Source organism: Prunus dulcis, chromosome 2, assembly GCF_902201215.1.
Source record: "Prunus dulcis chromosome 2, ALMONDv2, whole genome shotgun sequence".
Taxonomy (NCBI): domain Eukaryota; kingdom Viridiplantae; phylum Streptophyta; class Magnoliopsida; order Rosales; family Rosaceae; genus Prunus; species Prunus dulcis.
The window spans coordinates 3,393,056-3,410,337 of record NC_047651.1 but is presented as its reverse complement, the minus strand read 5'-3'; the positions used below and the strand labels follow the sequence as shown (position 1 = coordinate 3,410,337).

At 36.8% G+C, this 17,282-nt stretch overlaps 2 protein-coding genes across 4 annotated transcripts in view; one reads left to right on the top strand and one right to left on the bottom strand.

Moving 5' to 3' along the window:
• The window catches only part of LOC117617468, a 1,100-nt gene extending 1,000 nt beyond the window's left edge, over nucleotides 1-100 (top strand). Inside the window, exon 2 of the mRNA XM_034346846.1 lies at nucleotides 33-100. Coding sequence (XP_034202737.1) covers nucleotides 33-100 — 68 coding nt within the window. The remainder of the gene's footprint in view (nucleotides 1-32) is intronic.
• Nucleotides 101-5,459: 5,359 nt separating this feature from the next.
• Nucleotides 5,460-17,028, bottom strand: LOC117617755 (beta-galactosidase-like). Of its 3 annotated transcripts, none has more exons than XM_034347276.1 (17): nucleotides 16,684-17,028; nucleotides 15,557-15,796; nucleotides 14,490-14,636; nucleotides 13,971-14,049; nucleotides 12,797-12,980; nucleotides 12,307-12,372; nucleotides 11,633-11,872; nucleotides 9,973-10,179; nucleotides 9,567-9,870; nucleotides 8,817-8,997; nucleotides 8,279-8,387; nucleotides 7,841-7,976; nucleotides 7,664-7,719; nucleotides 7,285-7,584; nucleotides 7,066-7,188; nucleotides 6,044-6,724; nucleotides 5,460-5,908 (listed from the first exon to the last, which is right to left on the bottom strand). In XM_034347276.1, exons 1-17 carry the CDS (start codon nucleotides 16,814-16,816, stop codon nucleotides 5,735-5,737), a joined length of 3,360 nt encoding a protein of 1,119 aa, XP_034203167.1. In that variant the 5' UTR covers nucleotides 16,817-17,028; the 3' UTR covers nucleotides 5,460-5,734. The 3 variants fall into 3 exon arrangements, with proteins under 3 accessions (XP_034203167.1, XP_034203168.1, XP_034203169.1); XM_034347277.1 differs by having other exon boundaries at nucleotides 8,817-8,976; XM_034347278.1 differs by lacking the exons at nucleotides 14,490-14,636; nucleotides 15,557-15,796; nucleotides 16,684-17,028 and having other exon boundaries at nucleotides 12,797-12,985; nucleotides 13,971-13,989.
• Nucleotides 17,029-17,282: the final 254 nt, after the last annotated feature.

Genomic DNA, 17,282 nt, shown 5'->3' with positions numbered 1-17,282 from the left:
TATTGATTAAGTCTTATTGTTCTTTCAAATAGGTACTCAAGCTTCACGTACTCCACAAGAGAGACATTCTCAAGGTCGAGCAGCTCTGGACTTGTTATGAATAGACATTGTTTTAAATGAGCATTATTTTTTGAATATGGATTTGCGTGTATAAATGAGATTTGATTTAGAACTTGACTTCTTTGGTTTATTGGGATTATGGAATTTGATATATGTCTTAACTATGGGTTTATAATACCTTATGGGATTACTAGAATTTATTGTTAGTTATAAAGTAAATGGATTTTGGATTTTGGATTATGATTTTATCGGGATGTGTATGAATTTGATTATTGTGAATTTGAGAATATGGATTTCGGAGATGATTATTGGAAATTGGATTATTTTTTTTTTTTTTTTTGGTTGGGAATTGGTACATAGTGTTGGGCTATGATTTTGGAATATTGGTTTAGGCATATCATGTATTGATTGCACCATTATATGTACCTTCCATGTTATTGGATACTTGGATACATTCGACACACGATAACTCTTCATAGGTGTGTCGGGACCCGAGCACCCTTGGAGGGATGTGTTGCAGGCCCTTGGCGAGGCAATCTACAAGCGTAAGTGATGCGATTTCGCCGTGTGTGTTGGGGAGCAATAGTCCCCCGATTGGACTGCTCGTCTGTAGTCATAGGGTAATGCGTTTCTATCCTATATCTAGTCAAAACAGTCCTCGGGTTGGATTGTTTCCCTTGGTACTTGTTGCTGATGTAGTGATATACATACATACATTTTTATACTTATATATTTATAAGGCACTTTCTTTGTATATTGTGTTTTTACAAGCATATGTCTAGGAAAGGGGTTGGCTAAAGGAAAAAGGTCCTGTTTGATGATTATATTCTATGCCATATCGGGTTTATGGGATTACAATGATTTCAAATTCAACTATATTATAATAATGGATTTTATTGCATGGTTTTACATTGTTTTCATAAAACGATGGGGTTAGTACGTTTGATCATAACTATTTTCAAACTTTATTTTTGTCCACTCACAATTTCTATTTTGCTCCCCTCAGGCCGTAGTTTGACGTGACTCGTGAATCCAAGCCACTCTTCCCGCGCTTCTGACTTCAATCGTAGGACTTTTATGTTGTTTATTTCCTTTGAAAATTACTCTCCGTTGTGTAATTAAGAATTTCTTATATTGCTCTAATATTGTCCATGGAGGGTAGAAATTGATGTCGGATGCCTATTTTGTGAATTGTGTACTTTAGCATTGTGTGTGCTGCCAGTTGAGATATTTAATGTGTTGTTTTTACTAGTGGAAAATTTTAGGATTTATTCGTTTTTCAGGAGGGATTGCAAAAGTTTTGACAGAAGTTTGGACTCTTTTTCTGTTGTTGTTGTTCATGGAAGAGAGTTATTTTAGTAAGTGGGCCTGACATTGGTTAGATGCCGGACAGGCAACAGGGTTTGTCACAGGTTCCAATGGAGAATTTGGGATGGGTCTTGTCACCAAACCATTCTAATAATCTAACGTCTTAAAACATGGCACGTCATTAAACTTGAAGTTATTGTTTTTTTTTCCCCCAAACTCACACACGTTAACGTCAGTTTGAGCATGTTTCTTTCTCTCATGGCCCCTGAAATTTTGTGCTTCAGGATTGCCCTTATCTGGGATCTTCAATTTTGAATGGTTTTGGGTGCTCTTGTCACATCCCGGGATCAACTCCGCCGTAGCACGAGATTGTCCGCTTTGGGCCCCCTCTCTGCCCGCAAGGTTTTCTTTCTGGGAGCTCACGAGAAACTTCCCAGTGGGTCACCCATCTTGGGATTGCTCTAGCCCCGAACTCGCTTAACTTCGGAGTTCCTACGACTCCAAAGCCAGTGAGCTCCCAAAAGATCTCGTGCTAGATGGATGCGGGTGTGCACATATAAGGCACATCATCCCCTCTCCGTTGGTTGATGTGGGATCTTACAATCCAATCCCCCTTAAGGGCCCGACGTCCTCGTCGGCACACTCGCACCACACGACAGAGTGGCTCTGATATCAAATTGTCACATCCCAGGATCAACTCCGCCGTAGCACGATATTGTCCGCTTTAGGCCCCCCTCTCTGCCCGCACGGTTTTGTTTCTATGAGCTTATGAGCAACTTCCCAGTGGGTCACCCATCCTGGGATTGCTCTAGCCCTCAACTCGCTTAACTTCAAAGTTCCTACGGCTCCGAAGCTAGTGAGCTCCCAAAATGTCTCGTGCTAGATGGATGCGGGTGTGCACATATAAGGCACATCATCCCCTCTCCGTTGGTTGATGTGGAATCTTACAGCTCTCTCCTTTGGGTTTGCTTCACTACCTTGATATATGGGGCCTTCAATTTTTAATGGTTGTGGTTCGTGTTGGCGAGTCCTTACTTAGTTAGAATTTTGGTTCCTTATTAAGTTAGAATTTTGGTTACTTACCAATTATTATTTAGTCCTATTGTAATAGAGATTTATTTCCTATAGTAATTTAGATATATTGGAGAAGAATAAAATATGAGCTAATACGAGCATATCTGAATATTTTCCTATTTTGTTTGACTGTTCGCACCCTCTTAGATGCAGAGATACGATTATCATTATATTTTGTTCATAGAATCATAAACACATATATATATGTATATTACATTATACAAATTTGACAAACGTCCTTTATAATCAAGCTTGTTTTGATTATAATAAGTTTGTCTGCTCTACCTTGGCCTATAACACCCTAATGTTTTGGAATCAATTGTAATAACCCAAACCTAAATTAATATTTAATTAGTAATTTATTAAGAGGAAAAGATAATTTTGCCATTGGAATAATTTATTAACGAAAGGTTGACTTTTTGACCGAGAAGGAATTTGACAATTCCACATACACCGTTGCGTAGAGCACGACGAAACGAGTTCGTAACACGAAGTGGACTCGAATCAGAGCCTTAACGTAGAAAATATGGTTAAAATATCACTATGGGCAAAACAGTAATTAGGAAAAATCAGATTTTAAAACCCTCTCTCTCTCTCTCTATCTCTATCTCCCGTCGCGACTACCCTTCCCCCCGATCGACATTTTGTGGCGCCGTAGCCACCACCGGCCAAGAGATAGGTCTTGTTCGAACCGCCATTTCCTCCTCTTCCCGTCCCACCCGGTCTCCGTCACCGTCAACCACTCTAGCTCCGAAAACTACAGAAATCAGAGCGGGTGTGACCGAAATTTCATGGCCGTCGTTCTCCCTCATTTCTCAACCAAATTGGACAAGCCAGGTATGGATTTTGAACCTCTCGAGCTGTTCTAGCTGCTTGTTGGTACGATTTAATCGGTTCTCAGCGTAGATAATTGATTTTCGAATTGGAAATTCGACCTGTTTTCGGCCTCCGAGTTCAGCCACTTTCGGTCAGTTTTTGGGGTAGCTCCAAGAACAAAAGTGGCTCCAAATATGGTGTTATACCTAGGGTAGGAGTTTGGAGCCGCGGTTTTGAGATTTTCCAGCAATGCGTAATCGATTTAGACACTCAGCACTGCCGCGGCGTGTGGCGGTGCGTGGGTGAGGGTAGTGAAGTGGCATTGTGTCTTGATGAGATCCTTAGGTCGTCAAGAGCGCGAAGGAATTCGCGGATCTCAATTTGGATACCGTTTGAGCCTCGAACGGATTTTACATATTGTGCGATTTTCGGGTTCAATACTGTTGAGCTGTTGGATCGTAGTCTTTTTCAGATATGTTACTCTAAATAATTTCATAATCGTGTAGTATTCGACGGATTGTGAATCGGAGTCCCGGATACTCCGAAATCACGGACCTTAGGGCTAGGGTTTAGAAATTATGCGATTGTACGATCGTGATCAATCCGACCGTCCGATTTAGACCAAACCCTCGGGACATGTGTCCTGGATATATTGGACCTTCTAGCGGCTTCTGGATCATAATTGCGAGGTTATGGACCCGTGGGGTCCCAGATTGACGTTTTGGGACTTAGCGCTTTTTGAGTCCCAAGATACTGCTAAACTAGTCGAAGTGGAAGGAAAGCTTTTATGAGCATAGGAATAACTTTAATTTGACTCACGTACTTGTAGTAGCCGGGGTCAGGGTTTTTAAATTAATATTATATTATATTAATAGAATATTATGGTCATTGAATCAGGCACCCGGGCACCAGTTGACTCGCATGAGGGACCTTCAAAAGGTCCAGCAAGCTCGGACTACCAGTGAGTGGACTCTTTGTTTTTATAAATGAATTTGAGCAGTTCAATTTCAGTTACAGTATTTGATCTTGAATAAATTTTATTCAAAGATTAGTGTTATAAGCTGTTTTATGCTTTTGACTATTTTATTTTGCATGCTGCCGAGTAGAATATTCTTTGAAGGATATAGGAAAAGAAATTCTAGTTAATTATCAGATAAATGGCAGCAGAATTTGAAAGGTTACATAAACTTTATATTTTCTTAAACCACCTTGTACCCAGATATTAAATGTTGCCTTCAGATTATATTGATTGCCTTCGGTTTAGTCAGCATGCTTGACAGTTGCCCCACGAGTTCCTTGGTACTCGAACTCGTGTGGAGCGAGTAATGCAGAACAGGTGGACTACGGTCCCCTGAATCCTGCGAATCCACCACTGGGCCGTTTTCCACCTTCCGCGCCTTTCTTTTGATGTAGGATTTTTGTTTTGTAAAAGGATTGACTCCTTTGTAAATTCTTAGTAGTCGCTTTGATGTTTTGCCCTAGACTTAGAATTGAAATGTTGGAATGTATATATATGTATGCTGGCAGTTGGTTATATATATTTATACTTGTTTGGCAGGTGTAAATGTTTTGGTGTTGAGCCAGTTACAAGGAAAACTCTGCCGGTTTTTCGGTAGAAGTTAATCTTGTTATTTTATCGTGCTTTGCATAGAAGGGCAATTAGGTCATTTGTGCCCGACATCGGCCAGGTGTCGGACACGCACAGGGTCCGACTCGAATTCCAAAGCGGAATTGAGATTGGGTCCTGTCATCAATGACTTGACACCATCAGTTGCTTCACTAAAACCAAAGAAACAAGCATCTGGATAATCGTGAATGGATTCAACAATTATTCGTTCATGGTATTTACTCCTGACCGATCACGGTTTCAATACTGAAGGACAACGTTCAAAAACTGATGTTAACATTAATGGTCAGTTCAACGTGTGAGCTTTGGAGGGGGAAAAAAAAAAATTTCTCCCAAATTTAATGATGTGTCATGTTAAGATGTTTGATTATTAGAATGGTTTGGATTTAATGAAATGCGGGAAAATGCACAACCTCTAAATGCAAAGTCTCAGAATCCCTAAAATTATACCAAAACTTGCTTTAATTCTAAATGGAAAAAGTTACAAAATCACATATGTAATGATGGCTAATCTCATGAAGTTGCCACGTCCATAGGAATGCGGTCGCATTCTTATTATGGGAAGAATTCAACAAAAATAACAACCCGCTGCGTATATTGGTTAAGTAAAGTGACAAATAGGAGGGAAGATACTAAATTGCTTAGATTGATTGTAGTAGGCATGATCCACCACTAAAATGCTTCAGACAAAAGCACTGTTAAATACAAATGTTTCATAATCAGAATATTACAGACTGATAAGTTTTGCCCTTATATTATTCGTTGCAAATGAGCTAGACATCTTATTTCATGGCCACATACATTGTCAATCACTCGGTACTCATTACCAAGTTCTTGAGCCCGTCATGCCTACTTGTTTTGAAGTTGAGTTTTGTACACGGCTTGGCCAGAGGTTGCAGGGGTTATCGGGCACAGCCTAATTGAAAATGAGTACGGATCAGCATGAACCCGATACTCGTGCTGGACGCAGGGCGACCAACTATCATCCCCACCCAGGCCCATGTGCTTGTGATCAAGATGAACCTGTAACACAGTAAACCATAAACCCTAGACCCTAAACCATAAACCATCCTCTGTATATTACTCATAATGGATGTCCAGAAACAATCTACTGGTACTGAAATGAAAGATATGGATTGATGATGTAGAATAAATTACCTCAATGTCATCTCCTTTGATAAGATCTTCATTATGCGTTGCCCGATCAAGCTCAGCAGTGGTGTAGTAACTTGCATTTATTTGCATAGGCGTAGAGCTGCCATACACTGATGCATACATTCCGAAACCATCATTGTTTTGGAATGTCACCCATCTAACATCTGCCCTACCTGAACATTCCATAGGAACTATATAAGGGACATGCATGTCATCCACTTTCTGCTCATAGACCGCAACATGAGCAGCTGCTTTTCTGTCTGGATAACATTCAAATGGTCCTCTTCCATACCACTTAATCAGATCAATTGACTTATCCAAATGGAACTCAACTCCCACACGTGGCAGAAGTCGAAGGTTCGAACTTGGTCTTACATTACATTCAACAACAACATCTCCTGAACCGTAAATTGTGTAAATCACATCAACTTCAATTTTTATCTTTTCCCTCTTATATAAAGCACCCTCACTCTTTGGAACACCATGAAAAGCCACAGCTATTTTCACAAGATGGTCCGTCTTATTCAGTATAGAACAGCTTTGGGTAATATAATGAAGGTTATCAATATGAGCAGCTTTCCATGAGGAGAAATAACTACTGGCACCTCCTCCTTTGTCATTATCTGTTGGTGCTCGCCAGAAGCATGGAAATATGCCTTTCGTCATCAAAGGAACTCCTTCGACCTACCATTTTTTTAAATAGGAAACAGAATGAGTATTAATGAAATTGAGAAGTACAATCAAAGAGGTTCGGTCGTCAACAAATAAGCAAAAAAGAAACATCCTTAGGAACAAATAAGCAAAGAGGTTCGGTAGATGATGAAGTCTCAATCTACATGAGACGGAACATCCTTAGGAACAAAAAAGAAAAATCATACAATGCTTATCCCAACAGAAAATAGAACAATAACCAGGCAACTACAATCATAAAACCTGGAGGGAAATCATTCTTAAAATAACTTTGGTTTTATAAAGAAAAATGTGTTATCAACAAAAAAAATGAAAATAACAATGGTGTAAAATACCGTCCAGCTGTCAACTGTTCCCGTTTGAACACTAAATATGATCTCCCAAAAGCTATGTCGGCTGACTCTAATTTTATCCCCAAGAGTTTCACTGACGAACACAGCATCTTCAGTCTTGATGACCTGGAAATCAAGGCCAATTGTAAAAATGTTTTTATATGACAAAACATGTAAACTTCATTCTTATTGTCAAAGTGGGTATTAAGCAAAAGCAACTACGTGAGGAACAATTTCTCTTTTGGAAGGCAACTGGACTTGGGTAGATGAGATAACATGACCAGCTTCAACCCAGCGTGTGGAACGCAAAAGCTTAGCTGTTATTGTTAAAAAATATTCCTCTGCAGATGATGAAGTCCATAGAGGATACCACAAAGCTGACTGCCACTTAATATCATAACTCTTCTGAGGTTCAATCAACGGAAAAGGTAGAATTCCAGATCCAAGTTTGCATCCATCCCCATGAACATCCCAGCTGAACTCCAATCCTTGTGTTGTTTTATAAAAGTGGGTATTTGTTATCTGCAAGGTGTATTTCAGGTAAAGAAGTATTCCGGAAAATAATAAAATAAAATGAAAGCAAATACTATGTGAAACTTACCCTTAGTGTTTCTTTGCTAAATGAAACCTTGATTGGTTGGTACACATACTTGACTTCTGAAAACAATAACCAAAGAAATGAGACATGAAAATAAATTAAAAAATGACATACAAATATTATCTTAAAGAACTAAAAGGACAGAGGTACTTGTAAGTATAACATAAATCATCAACTTACCATGCAGTGCTGGATGAGGAGTTCGATCTGGCCATATAAGGCCATTCAAACAGAAGTTTAAATCATTAGGAACATCACCAAAGTCACCCCCATATGCCCAATGCTTACTACCATCTGCATTATCCTTCAATAGGGCCTATATACAAAGAGAAAATCTATTACCCCCTGATGTAATTTGTGGTTCTGAACAACAAAGATTTCGTGAGAGAGAGAGAGAGAGAGAGAGAGGTTAGGGGTTGGTGGTTGGTGGTTGGGGGATAAGAAGAAGAAAATGATGATGATGTTTACCAGTTTCAATTTTATGTTGATGTTATGTGGTTATGCCCAATAAATTAAAGGAAAGGGGTTTCAAGAGTGTAAGATGGCTTGAAACTCAATATTTAATGTAATGTTGATAAATCATCAGTGCATTTCTTATGAACAGCAAGGATACTTGACCTGATCAACCCAATCCCAGATAAAGCCTCCTTGAAGACCAAATGTGCTATCAATTACTTCCCAATATTCATGTAAATTCCCATTGCTGTTTCCCATTGCATGTGAATACCTGCCATTATTTCTCAAACTTTTAAGCGAAGAAATTTGCATTGCCATGAGCATAAACAGAGGTATCTAGTATAACTTTACAAAATAAATTAGCAGGTTAGAATACATTTGGCCCAAATTCTAATAGCTTAAGAATTTGGGAGCAGTGGTAAAGCAACACAAACTTTTGCATGGTATTAGAGCAAGAGATCCTGATAAAGGTGTAGAGCAAAAACTGCAACCTCCTTTTTTTTTTTTTTTTGGATTGGTTGCAACCTCTGTATATAAGTTGAATTTCGCATGTTGGACTCTATTGGTGGAGGGGCCTAAAGGTGAGAAGTGCCAGAATATAAATAACATTTGACTCATCTTCAAACATTGGGAATAATGGTAAACCAACAAACTATGCTCAAACAACAATAAAAAGGGAAAAGTAAAAAAATATACATACTCGCACAATATCAAAGGGCGTGTTTCATTTGGATCTCTCGAAATCTGCAACATGTCCCAGACCCGCATATACATGGGACATATAATATCTGTGGATGAGGTTCTGGATCCACCCCCTTCGTAATGTACCAGCCGTGAGGGATCCTTTCCACGAACCCAGCCTAAATTCAGGTGAACAAGGTCTTGAAAACAATGAGTGATATGAAACCGAGGGGGGGTTGGGAAGAGATGCCTTACACACAACTTCAATTATACTGTTCAAAATTTTGAGGGTGATCATAATAATAATAATTATTTTTCATAAGAAACACTAACATTTTTAAAAATGAAAAATAAAATACAAAGATAGAATATTGCCCAAATTATAGAAAAAGGTGATGTTAACTTACTTACTCAACTTTAGTATAATTAATTATATATCAATTACTAAAAATTAGAGTGCATGCTTCTTTCTTTTGAAAATATTCACTTTCCCTAAAGTAAGGCCCATTCCCAGATGAACGCCAGTTCTGACCATCACTTCCTTATTTTCAAAATTTTGAACCCAAATCCATCACCATCATTTCAAGGTAACTTACTAAAGCCGCAAAATGATTCCCATTGTCTACTTATGTAAAATGAATATATCTTCTAGGTGAAATATGTCGAGGTGAAGCAATAATTCTCGAACAAGTACAAAGTAATAACATTTTCTAAAAGTTCCTTCAAAGCTGGACAAAAATATGGATATGATAAAAGAACAGCAGTTTACCAGCTAAAGCAGAATGATTAGGTCCATATCCAGCTTCATTCCCTAAGGACCAAGAGATAATGCAAGCATGATTTTTGTCTCTCTCAACCATGCCTATCACACGGTCCATCATTGCAGTAGCCCAGCTGGGTTCCAAAGTAGGATGCTTCACATGATCAGAAAGATCAAAACCATGGGTTCCAATATTGGCTTCATCTATCATGTACATGCCAAACAAATCACAGAGCTCGTACCAACGAGGATGTTGGGGATAATGACTGTTTCTCACAGCATTGATATTGTATTGCTTCATTAAAACCAAATCCTGTACACAGAATAGTGATTAAAATTCCAAGAACCATCAACTCCAGTTGCAAATCAACTTGGCTAGCAGAGAACAGACAAGGAGAAGTAAAGTATGTGTTACCTTAACCATGCAGGATTCTATGTTTGTCTTCCCCAGACGTGGATGATGCTCATGCCTGTTCACACCCCTTATTATTATTGGATGCCCATTAACAAGCAGCTGTTTGGGGGCTTTTGATACTTGCCGTATGCCTACCAGGCATGATTCACAGTCCAGAAGGTTGCCAGATGCATCTTTCAATGTAACAGCAAGAGTGTAGAGGCTTGGCTGCACACGGTAAACAATCAGTTATGAAATATGTATGTTGGACACAGGAAAAGAGTTCAAAAGCAAATACTGTAACATAAACTCTGGGAAACGAATCATCAGTCAACAACATTAAATAGATAGCCTGCAATCTTTATTTCTTATTGAATCTCTAAAATATGGTCATAATTTTTTTTTTTTTTTTTCGAACAAGTGAATTGTACCACTTCCACTCTTCCCCACCATTGCACTTTCCCTTTTTAATCATCATATTTTCCCTTTGAAGAACAGGCATAATAAAGAAGTGGAATGAGAGCAGATAAATTTAAACCCTAGATTCACATAATTTAACATTAGTAAAGCAATCACCAAAAGCATTACATTTTCAAGTTGCTCAAGGAAATGGTATTAAAAGACACAAAGTTTGCTGCTAAATGAAGAAAATATTCTCTCGAAAGTACTTCTCTAAATCCACCAAACAGCAGAAAATTTTGCAGAATTTTCCTAGAAAATTTTGAATTTTCTGCTGAAAAAATGTTCCTGAAATTCTTCAGAGAACTTATTGTCTTTCCTTCTATCTTCATCAAGAAACTGTTTGATCTTATATGAAAGATGAGAAGATAAAAACATCTAATTAATAACCGAGAGCACTGTGTTACATAGTGATAATAAACCATATGATTGAATACTTTAATATTCTTTTCCCAAGATAATGTACAATACTTTAGCGTTTGCCCATAAGAAGGAAAAAGAAAGAAAAAAAACCACCAAATGTACAATGCAAGGTTTTAGATACTTCTTGTTATTGGGGCCACAAAACTTTTAGTTTCATATCATGATTTATCTAATGTATATTTTTTGTTTTTCTCAAAACTTCTTTTCTTACTATTATGTTTGAGCCCTCCATCTACTTTATGCTTATATGGAGCAAGAAAGTACCAAAGCCATACTTTCAACATGACTTGACTAACCCTTAATGCTAGCTAATGCTTAGGTAAGGGGGAAAGTTTCTAGTCACCTACATAGTATTCACAATATCACTCCATTGAAGCTCAAGGTAGAAAGAAGACTCGACCATGGTCTTTTAAGGAATTAAATTTAAGTTAAAAAGAAATTTTCACAAACTCTGGAGTCATATGAATGAGAAAAATCTAATTACTCTTAGACTGTTATAATTTAGCAAGATATGATATTTACAGTTGACCAATTTTTCCCACATGTCTAGAAGAGAAAAGCAAACTAAGTTATATAAACAAAACGGTGCAGCACACACAAACATACACATTAGGTTAAACGGTGCAGCACCCTAAAATATTCCCAGTGCCAGGGTACTTCCAGCACTTGACAGACATTTTTGGTAACTCCAATGACTCAACAAAGTTCAGAATATCACTAAGCAAGAAAGTATATATTGCTTAAAAGGGTTTTAGCTCAGGAACAAACTAGGAAGAAACAAAAAATAATAATTCCTCACTTGCTCTGCAGACCAAAGCCTCGGCATGTCCAGTCTCCCTGCCAGCAAATAACCATGAAACCCCAGACTCGTGCTGGATGAGAGATTAAGCTTTATACTAGCCACATTAGACAAGTGCAGGTCAGCATATCTATCAATGCTGTACCAGCACGCAGTGTCAAATAATACAGCTTCTATAACATAGTTTGCAAGAACGCTATCTTTAGATGTTTCTCTGGAGTTATCTATTTTCACTTCAACCTGGTCAAAAGTGCAAGACAACAATATTTTAAAATGTTTTCAATGTAGAGGAATAGCACTGAGAAGATAACATAATCCCATCATATTGCACATTGATATAAGGGTAGATTCCAAAATCTTGACTGATAAATCAATGACAGTCTACATTAACAGACATTGCGATACTCAAAAGAAGAAAAAAAGTGAGCACATGCACATATAATCAGATAGTACGAATAAAAACCATAACAGACAGGAATTTCTCTAACCTAAGCACATAAGACATTTCCTGTATCCTTTATTGTTTTTGGAGTTTATCATATGATTCAATGGGTTACAAATTATTGTCCAGTTATGTGCAACAGGTCAACCATCTAGACAAAACTGCAAAATATTGTTTATACTTATTACTTTGTAAAAACAAAAAGATCCATCCTCAATTGATAAATACTTGCCTGTATGTCTGCATAAGAAAAATCCTCAGCCAGAGTTGATTTGAAAAAGTAGTCTGCAATGAATACCTGCACATCAGTTATTTTTTAGGATTTAATATTATGCAATGCTCAAGTACAGGTAGCAGCACGTTACCAGTTTACGTTAAAGAATAAGGAAATAATTTAGATAATCGATATGTGTAATCAAAATAAAATATGGCTTAGAACATTGAAGAACTAGGTCATATTTCCATACACACATTATAGCATTAACTGTCCTAATTCTTTGCCTCCAATGTGTCGATTTTGCAAAATGGGAAAGGAAGAACAATAATGACTTGCAAAGAGATGGAGTGATCTTATGATAGAAAAGTAGCCATGCAAATCATCAATGTATACATGCTTGTCCCCAGTCACCAATTATGTACTAATTCCAAGAAGTACCAATTGCATATAGTCCAATTGTAATTAAAAGAGAGGATATAAAGGCAAGAAAGAAGACAATAAAGACCTGTGGCTTGGAAAGAAGAAGCACGTCACGATGAATGCCAGATAACCACCAATGATCTTGATCTTCAAGGTAGGAGCCATCACTCCATCTAAATACTTGAACAGCTAGTACATTTTTCTTGTCCATATCAGATGGATAACAATAATCAGTGATTTCAAATTCAGCAGGAAGTCTACTGTCCTGACTGACCTAGCACGATATTGAAAAGTTTGTTAACGTACCTCACAGGGGATTCCTACCAAACCATGCATCCCTTATAAGCGGAAAACAATCTTCAATTTGATATAGTTGTATGTACTTGGTGATACAGGTTACAAAACCGACAAGTGCACATATGACCATCTCAAATGCTTAGGATTCATTTTCTACTTGTGAAAAAGTAAACAAGACTCTACTAACATCCGAATTCCTAACTGATTAAACAACCATCAAATAATTCAAATTGAAACTTCCCAAGAATTTCCCCACCACCAAAAAGAAACAAAATATTTAAGTCAGATCATTCAGTGGCTGGACCATTTATTAAAGAAAGTTCCTTTCAAGGCTAATACATATTCTTGGTATGATAAACAATATATTAACAGAAAAAAGGGAAAGAAAAAAAAAAGGAAGCCATGTTCAAAGATTGGTAATTAGTATAACTGAGTCATGTCATACTCACCATGCTTCATTTTTAAGTTATTAACAATTAAATGCCCCTTTTCTTTCTAAACCATATGGTAGCAAAAGACTCTCAGCACAATATACATTATTGTATTTACTTGATAAATTATTTATCAGCATCAAAACAGTATCCCTACTCAGCTTTAAGAGTTGGGGACTTTATGTTCTTTATATTCCATGTGGGTTACTCTCTCTTTTTGCATTTTATATTTAACTTTTAATTTGTATGTTGCGAAAGAGAAAAGTGAAAAATAGTAGATTGCGAAAGAAGATCCTCCATGAGCATCTTAAACTCACTCTCCGTATCTCTTATTCACAAATGTGCGCAATCTTAATCTGTCAACATATACCTGACTGAGATAAATTCCATGTAAAATGTATATGTTCAGAAAACAGTAACACACGCTGAGAAGACTCCATGAATGGAAGTATGACATAAGGTATAGCATAAAAGCATCCATCTACAAGATAATTATGATAATTCACAAAAGTTCTTACAAGTATTTATTACCTATATCCTATCGGGACCCCATTTAGCCATGCACAGAATGCAGAATCAACAGCTTCAAAATGCAACAAAATCCTGCGACCTGTCAAATGGTAAACATGTCATATAAATTTTGCCCACAGAAAGAATGATCAACAGAGTTGAGGGATGTCATGGAAATGTCAGTTTTGTGTGTGTGTGTGTGTCTGTGACTGTAATATAGGTGCATGCATGCATTCATACGTACATACAGCAGAAAATCCAATCTGTGAGGCAATACTTCTATTAGTCACATTTCAAATCATTAACACAAATTCAGGTCATATTGCGCTATATATTACATTTCAAAATGGCTACATTACAAAGTGGAAAATAAAACTTACTTCGATGCATACAAGATATAAGTAGCACAGGTTTGATAGAATACTGATCAGTAAGCATAATGTAAAAGGGAACAACAAAGAAAAATAAAAACAAAAGAACAAAAAAGCACCAATAAATAGTAATCAGCTACAATCAGCAAGGCAATCAAATGGATCATACCCTTCCATTCTTTAGGAATGTGAAAGTATGTCCTATAGCAGCCAGTAGGGTTGTCCACAGGAACAAAAGGTGGATCAAGTGGAAATGGATAAACAACGTTTGTATAAATAGGCCGATCAAATCCATGCATCTGCCAGTTTGAAGGAACTGTTCCATGAGAGAACACAAAATAATGAGACACGGTTGTTGGATAATAATTGCATGTGTTAGATATGAAAAATCATGATAAATTTATAACATAAATCATTCATAAATTTGTTCCATATGCTATTGCTAAAGCTCAAAACACTACAAGGAATAAGGTTATCAAAGTATTCTTAAATTGTCTATTTTGGAGGAAAATAAAATAAAATAAATATGGAATCATGAAATCATAGTACAAGCACTTAGAAAAGAATTTTCACAATTATACAAGCTTCAGTTAGCGCCTATAGTTCAAAGCACAATTTATTATCTGGAAAGAACTGACTTATTTGTGCGTGGCGCTTACTGAACAGTTTCGCTAACGCATATGCGTCTCTCTTTAAAGAAAACGAATAGTAAAATAAAAGGCCGATTTATGATAGCGAAAATCCGCTATGAGAATAACCAGTAGCCAACAAGCAATAAAATGGAAGTTTTTCCTTTCCTTTCCTTGAAGCTAAGTTAAGATTGGACCCCAACTCTCATGTGAAGCTGACTCTTACATAAGCTAACTGAAATACAGAAAAAACTAAAAATAAAAAATAAAAAATTCCCCTCATTATAACCCAAACATTTCATACACGTTACTAAACATGCCTTCAAAATTCTCTCACTTAGCCATAAAATTACCTCGAATGCAATACTACACTGTTGCAAATAAGAATATATAAAGAAACAGCGCAGAGAAAACTTGTAGTTGAAGTAAAACGATGCAATAAGTTTCTGGCATGCAGGAATAGATACATATTTTGCAATGAAACAAATTTCATTAATGATTTTATGAAACAACTATCACTGCTATATTCTAACACAGCATACCAAATATATGTGTAGGTTTGTCAGATTTTAAGGCAAGAAAAAGTGAAAGATACATATATGCTTACCTGGCAAGGTTTCCCACTCAGAATCCTGAAATGCAGTGTCATAAAAATTTACAGGAACATTTCTAGGACTGGAAGCCAAGAAGAATTTCCAATAGCCTGACAAAGACTTCACAAAAGGCAAGTCCTTGACCCAAAGAGCCGCGCTATCAAGAGCTCCAGGAACAGCATCATCATCCCAAACAGCAGAGTTGGATACCAGAAAATTCACTTTGTTGCGCTCATACCAGTATTTAAGAGATCCTACACCACATAACGAATGTCAGATATCTTCTAAATGAAATAGAAAAGAAGTAAGATTCCAAGCCAATGATAAGATAAAATAACACACAGAACTTAGAGAGGGGGGGTTCCGCATCATGGACCCAAACCATTATACCAATTAGAAACCCTCTACGTGCCTATAATGTAGACCTTGTTTCGTGATTTCAAGGCTTGGGAATAGGTACAAGATTCCTGTCCCATGTTCCTATACCAAAAGCTCATCTTGATGGCAAGATGCAACGTCAAGCTCAAGCTCATATACCATACCATGATGCAGTTTCTGAACAATGTGAGATTCTACACATATTCACAACTGCATACCATGTTTCCCTATTCACTCTTCATATTTGAGAAAAATGATTTTTTACCAAAAACCAATGCAACAAAACTCCAACAAAAATTCAAAATGTGTCAGGCCAATCGATGAGCTTGCTTATACATAATTATTATATATACTCAGTGTGTGTTTGTATAATTTGCGAAGTCGAAACATCTAAATGACATTGCTAAATCATTTCCAATAAATATTGCATGTAGAACCTGAAATTTATAATAAAGAAAATAGCTAAATGCATTTATAATATACTAGCATTACATGAGTACTTCATATTATTTTTATCACATGAAATCCCCTAATTCACGATCATAAACCCACTTCATAGAACTCTTCATCTGAAGATTGAATGTGATTCTGAATCAAACAGACTTAACAGTTATATCCCAAACATTTACAAAATTCCAGCAACCAAAAACTCCATTAACCAAAATTTAACAAGACAACGTGAAACAAAGCAAAACTTCCAGCAACATGAAAACACTCTTAATCCAAATACGAAACTGAAATTGGAATGGGTTTAGTTCCTCACCTTCAATTGAATCATGGCAACGTAAAGGGACATGTGCATCTCTCTTCCTCCACTTGATGAGAGATTGGTCCTCCCACACATGATGTCCATTCTCTAAGAGAAAAACGAGTTGACCCGGTAAAGAAGAAGCCATGGCTGATTCTTAGTAGTAAACCGATCACTTCCACCACATATCAGTGGACTGGTAGCTGATCTTGGGGATCAATCAGACTCAAAGTACTTTAAAGCAGTAAAACATCAAGACGGGGGTGACTGGTAATATATTATTGTATTTGCTTCACGAGAAAAAGAAATGGATAATGGGGGTTTTTTTTTATTGAGGAAAATTGGATTTTGGTTTTAGTTTTAGGGATTTGATTTTCCCACTTCTTCTTTTTTCCATTTACACTCTTTTTTGCTTTTTAATATTTTTTAATCAATTTTGTTATTTTTCTTTCCTATTCTACGATTCCATACATTAATTTCTTTTTACTTCACTTTTATATTAGTTCTTTTTCTTTACACTTAATTAGAACTAATTAAAAGTGAAGTAAAAAGAAATTAATGTAGGGCAAGAGTAGAATAGGGAAAAAAAAGAACAAAATTGATTAAAAAGTATT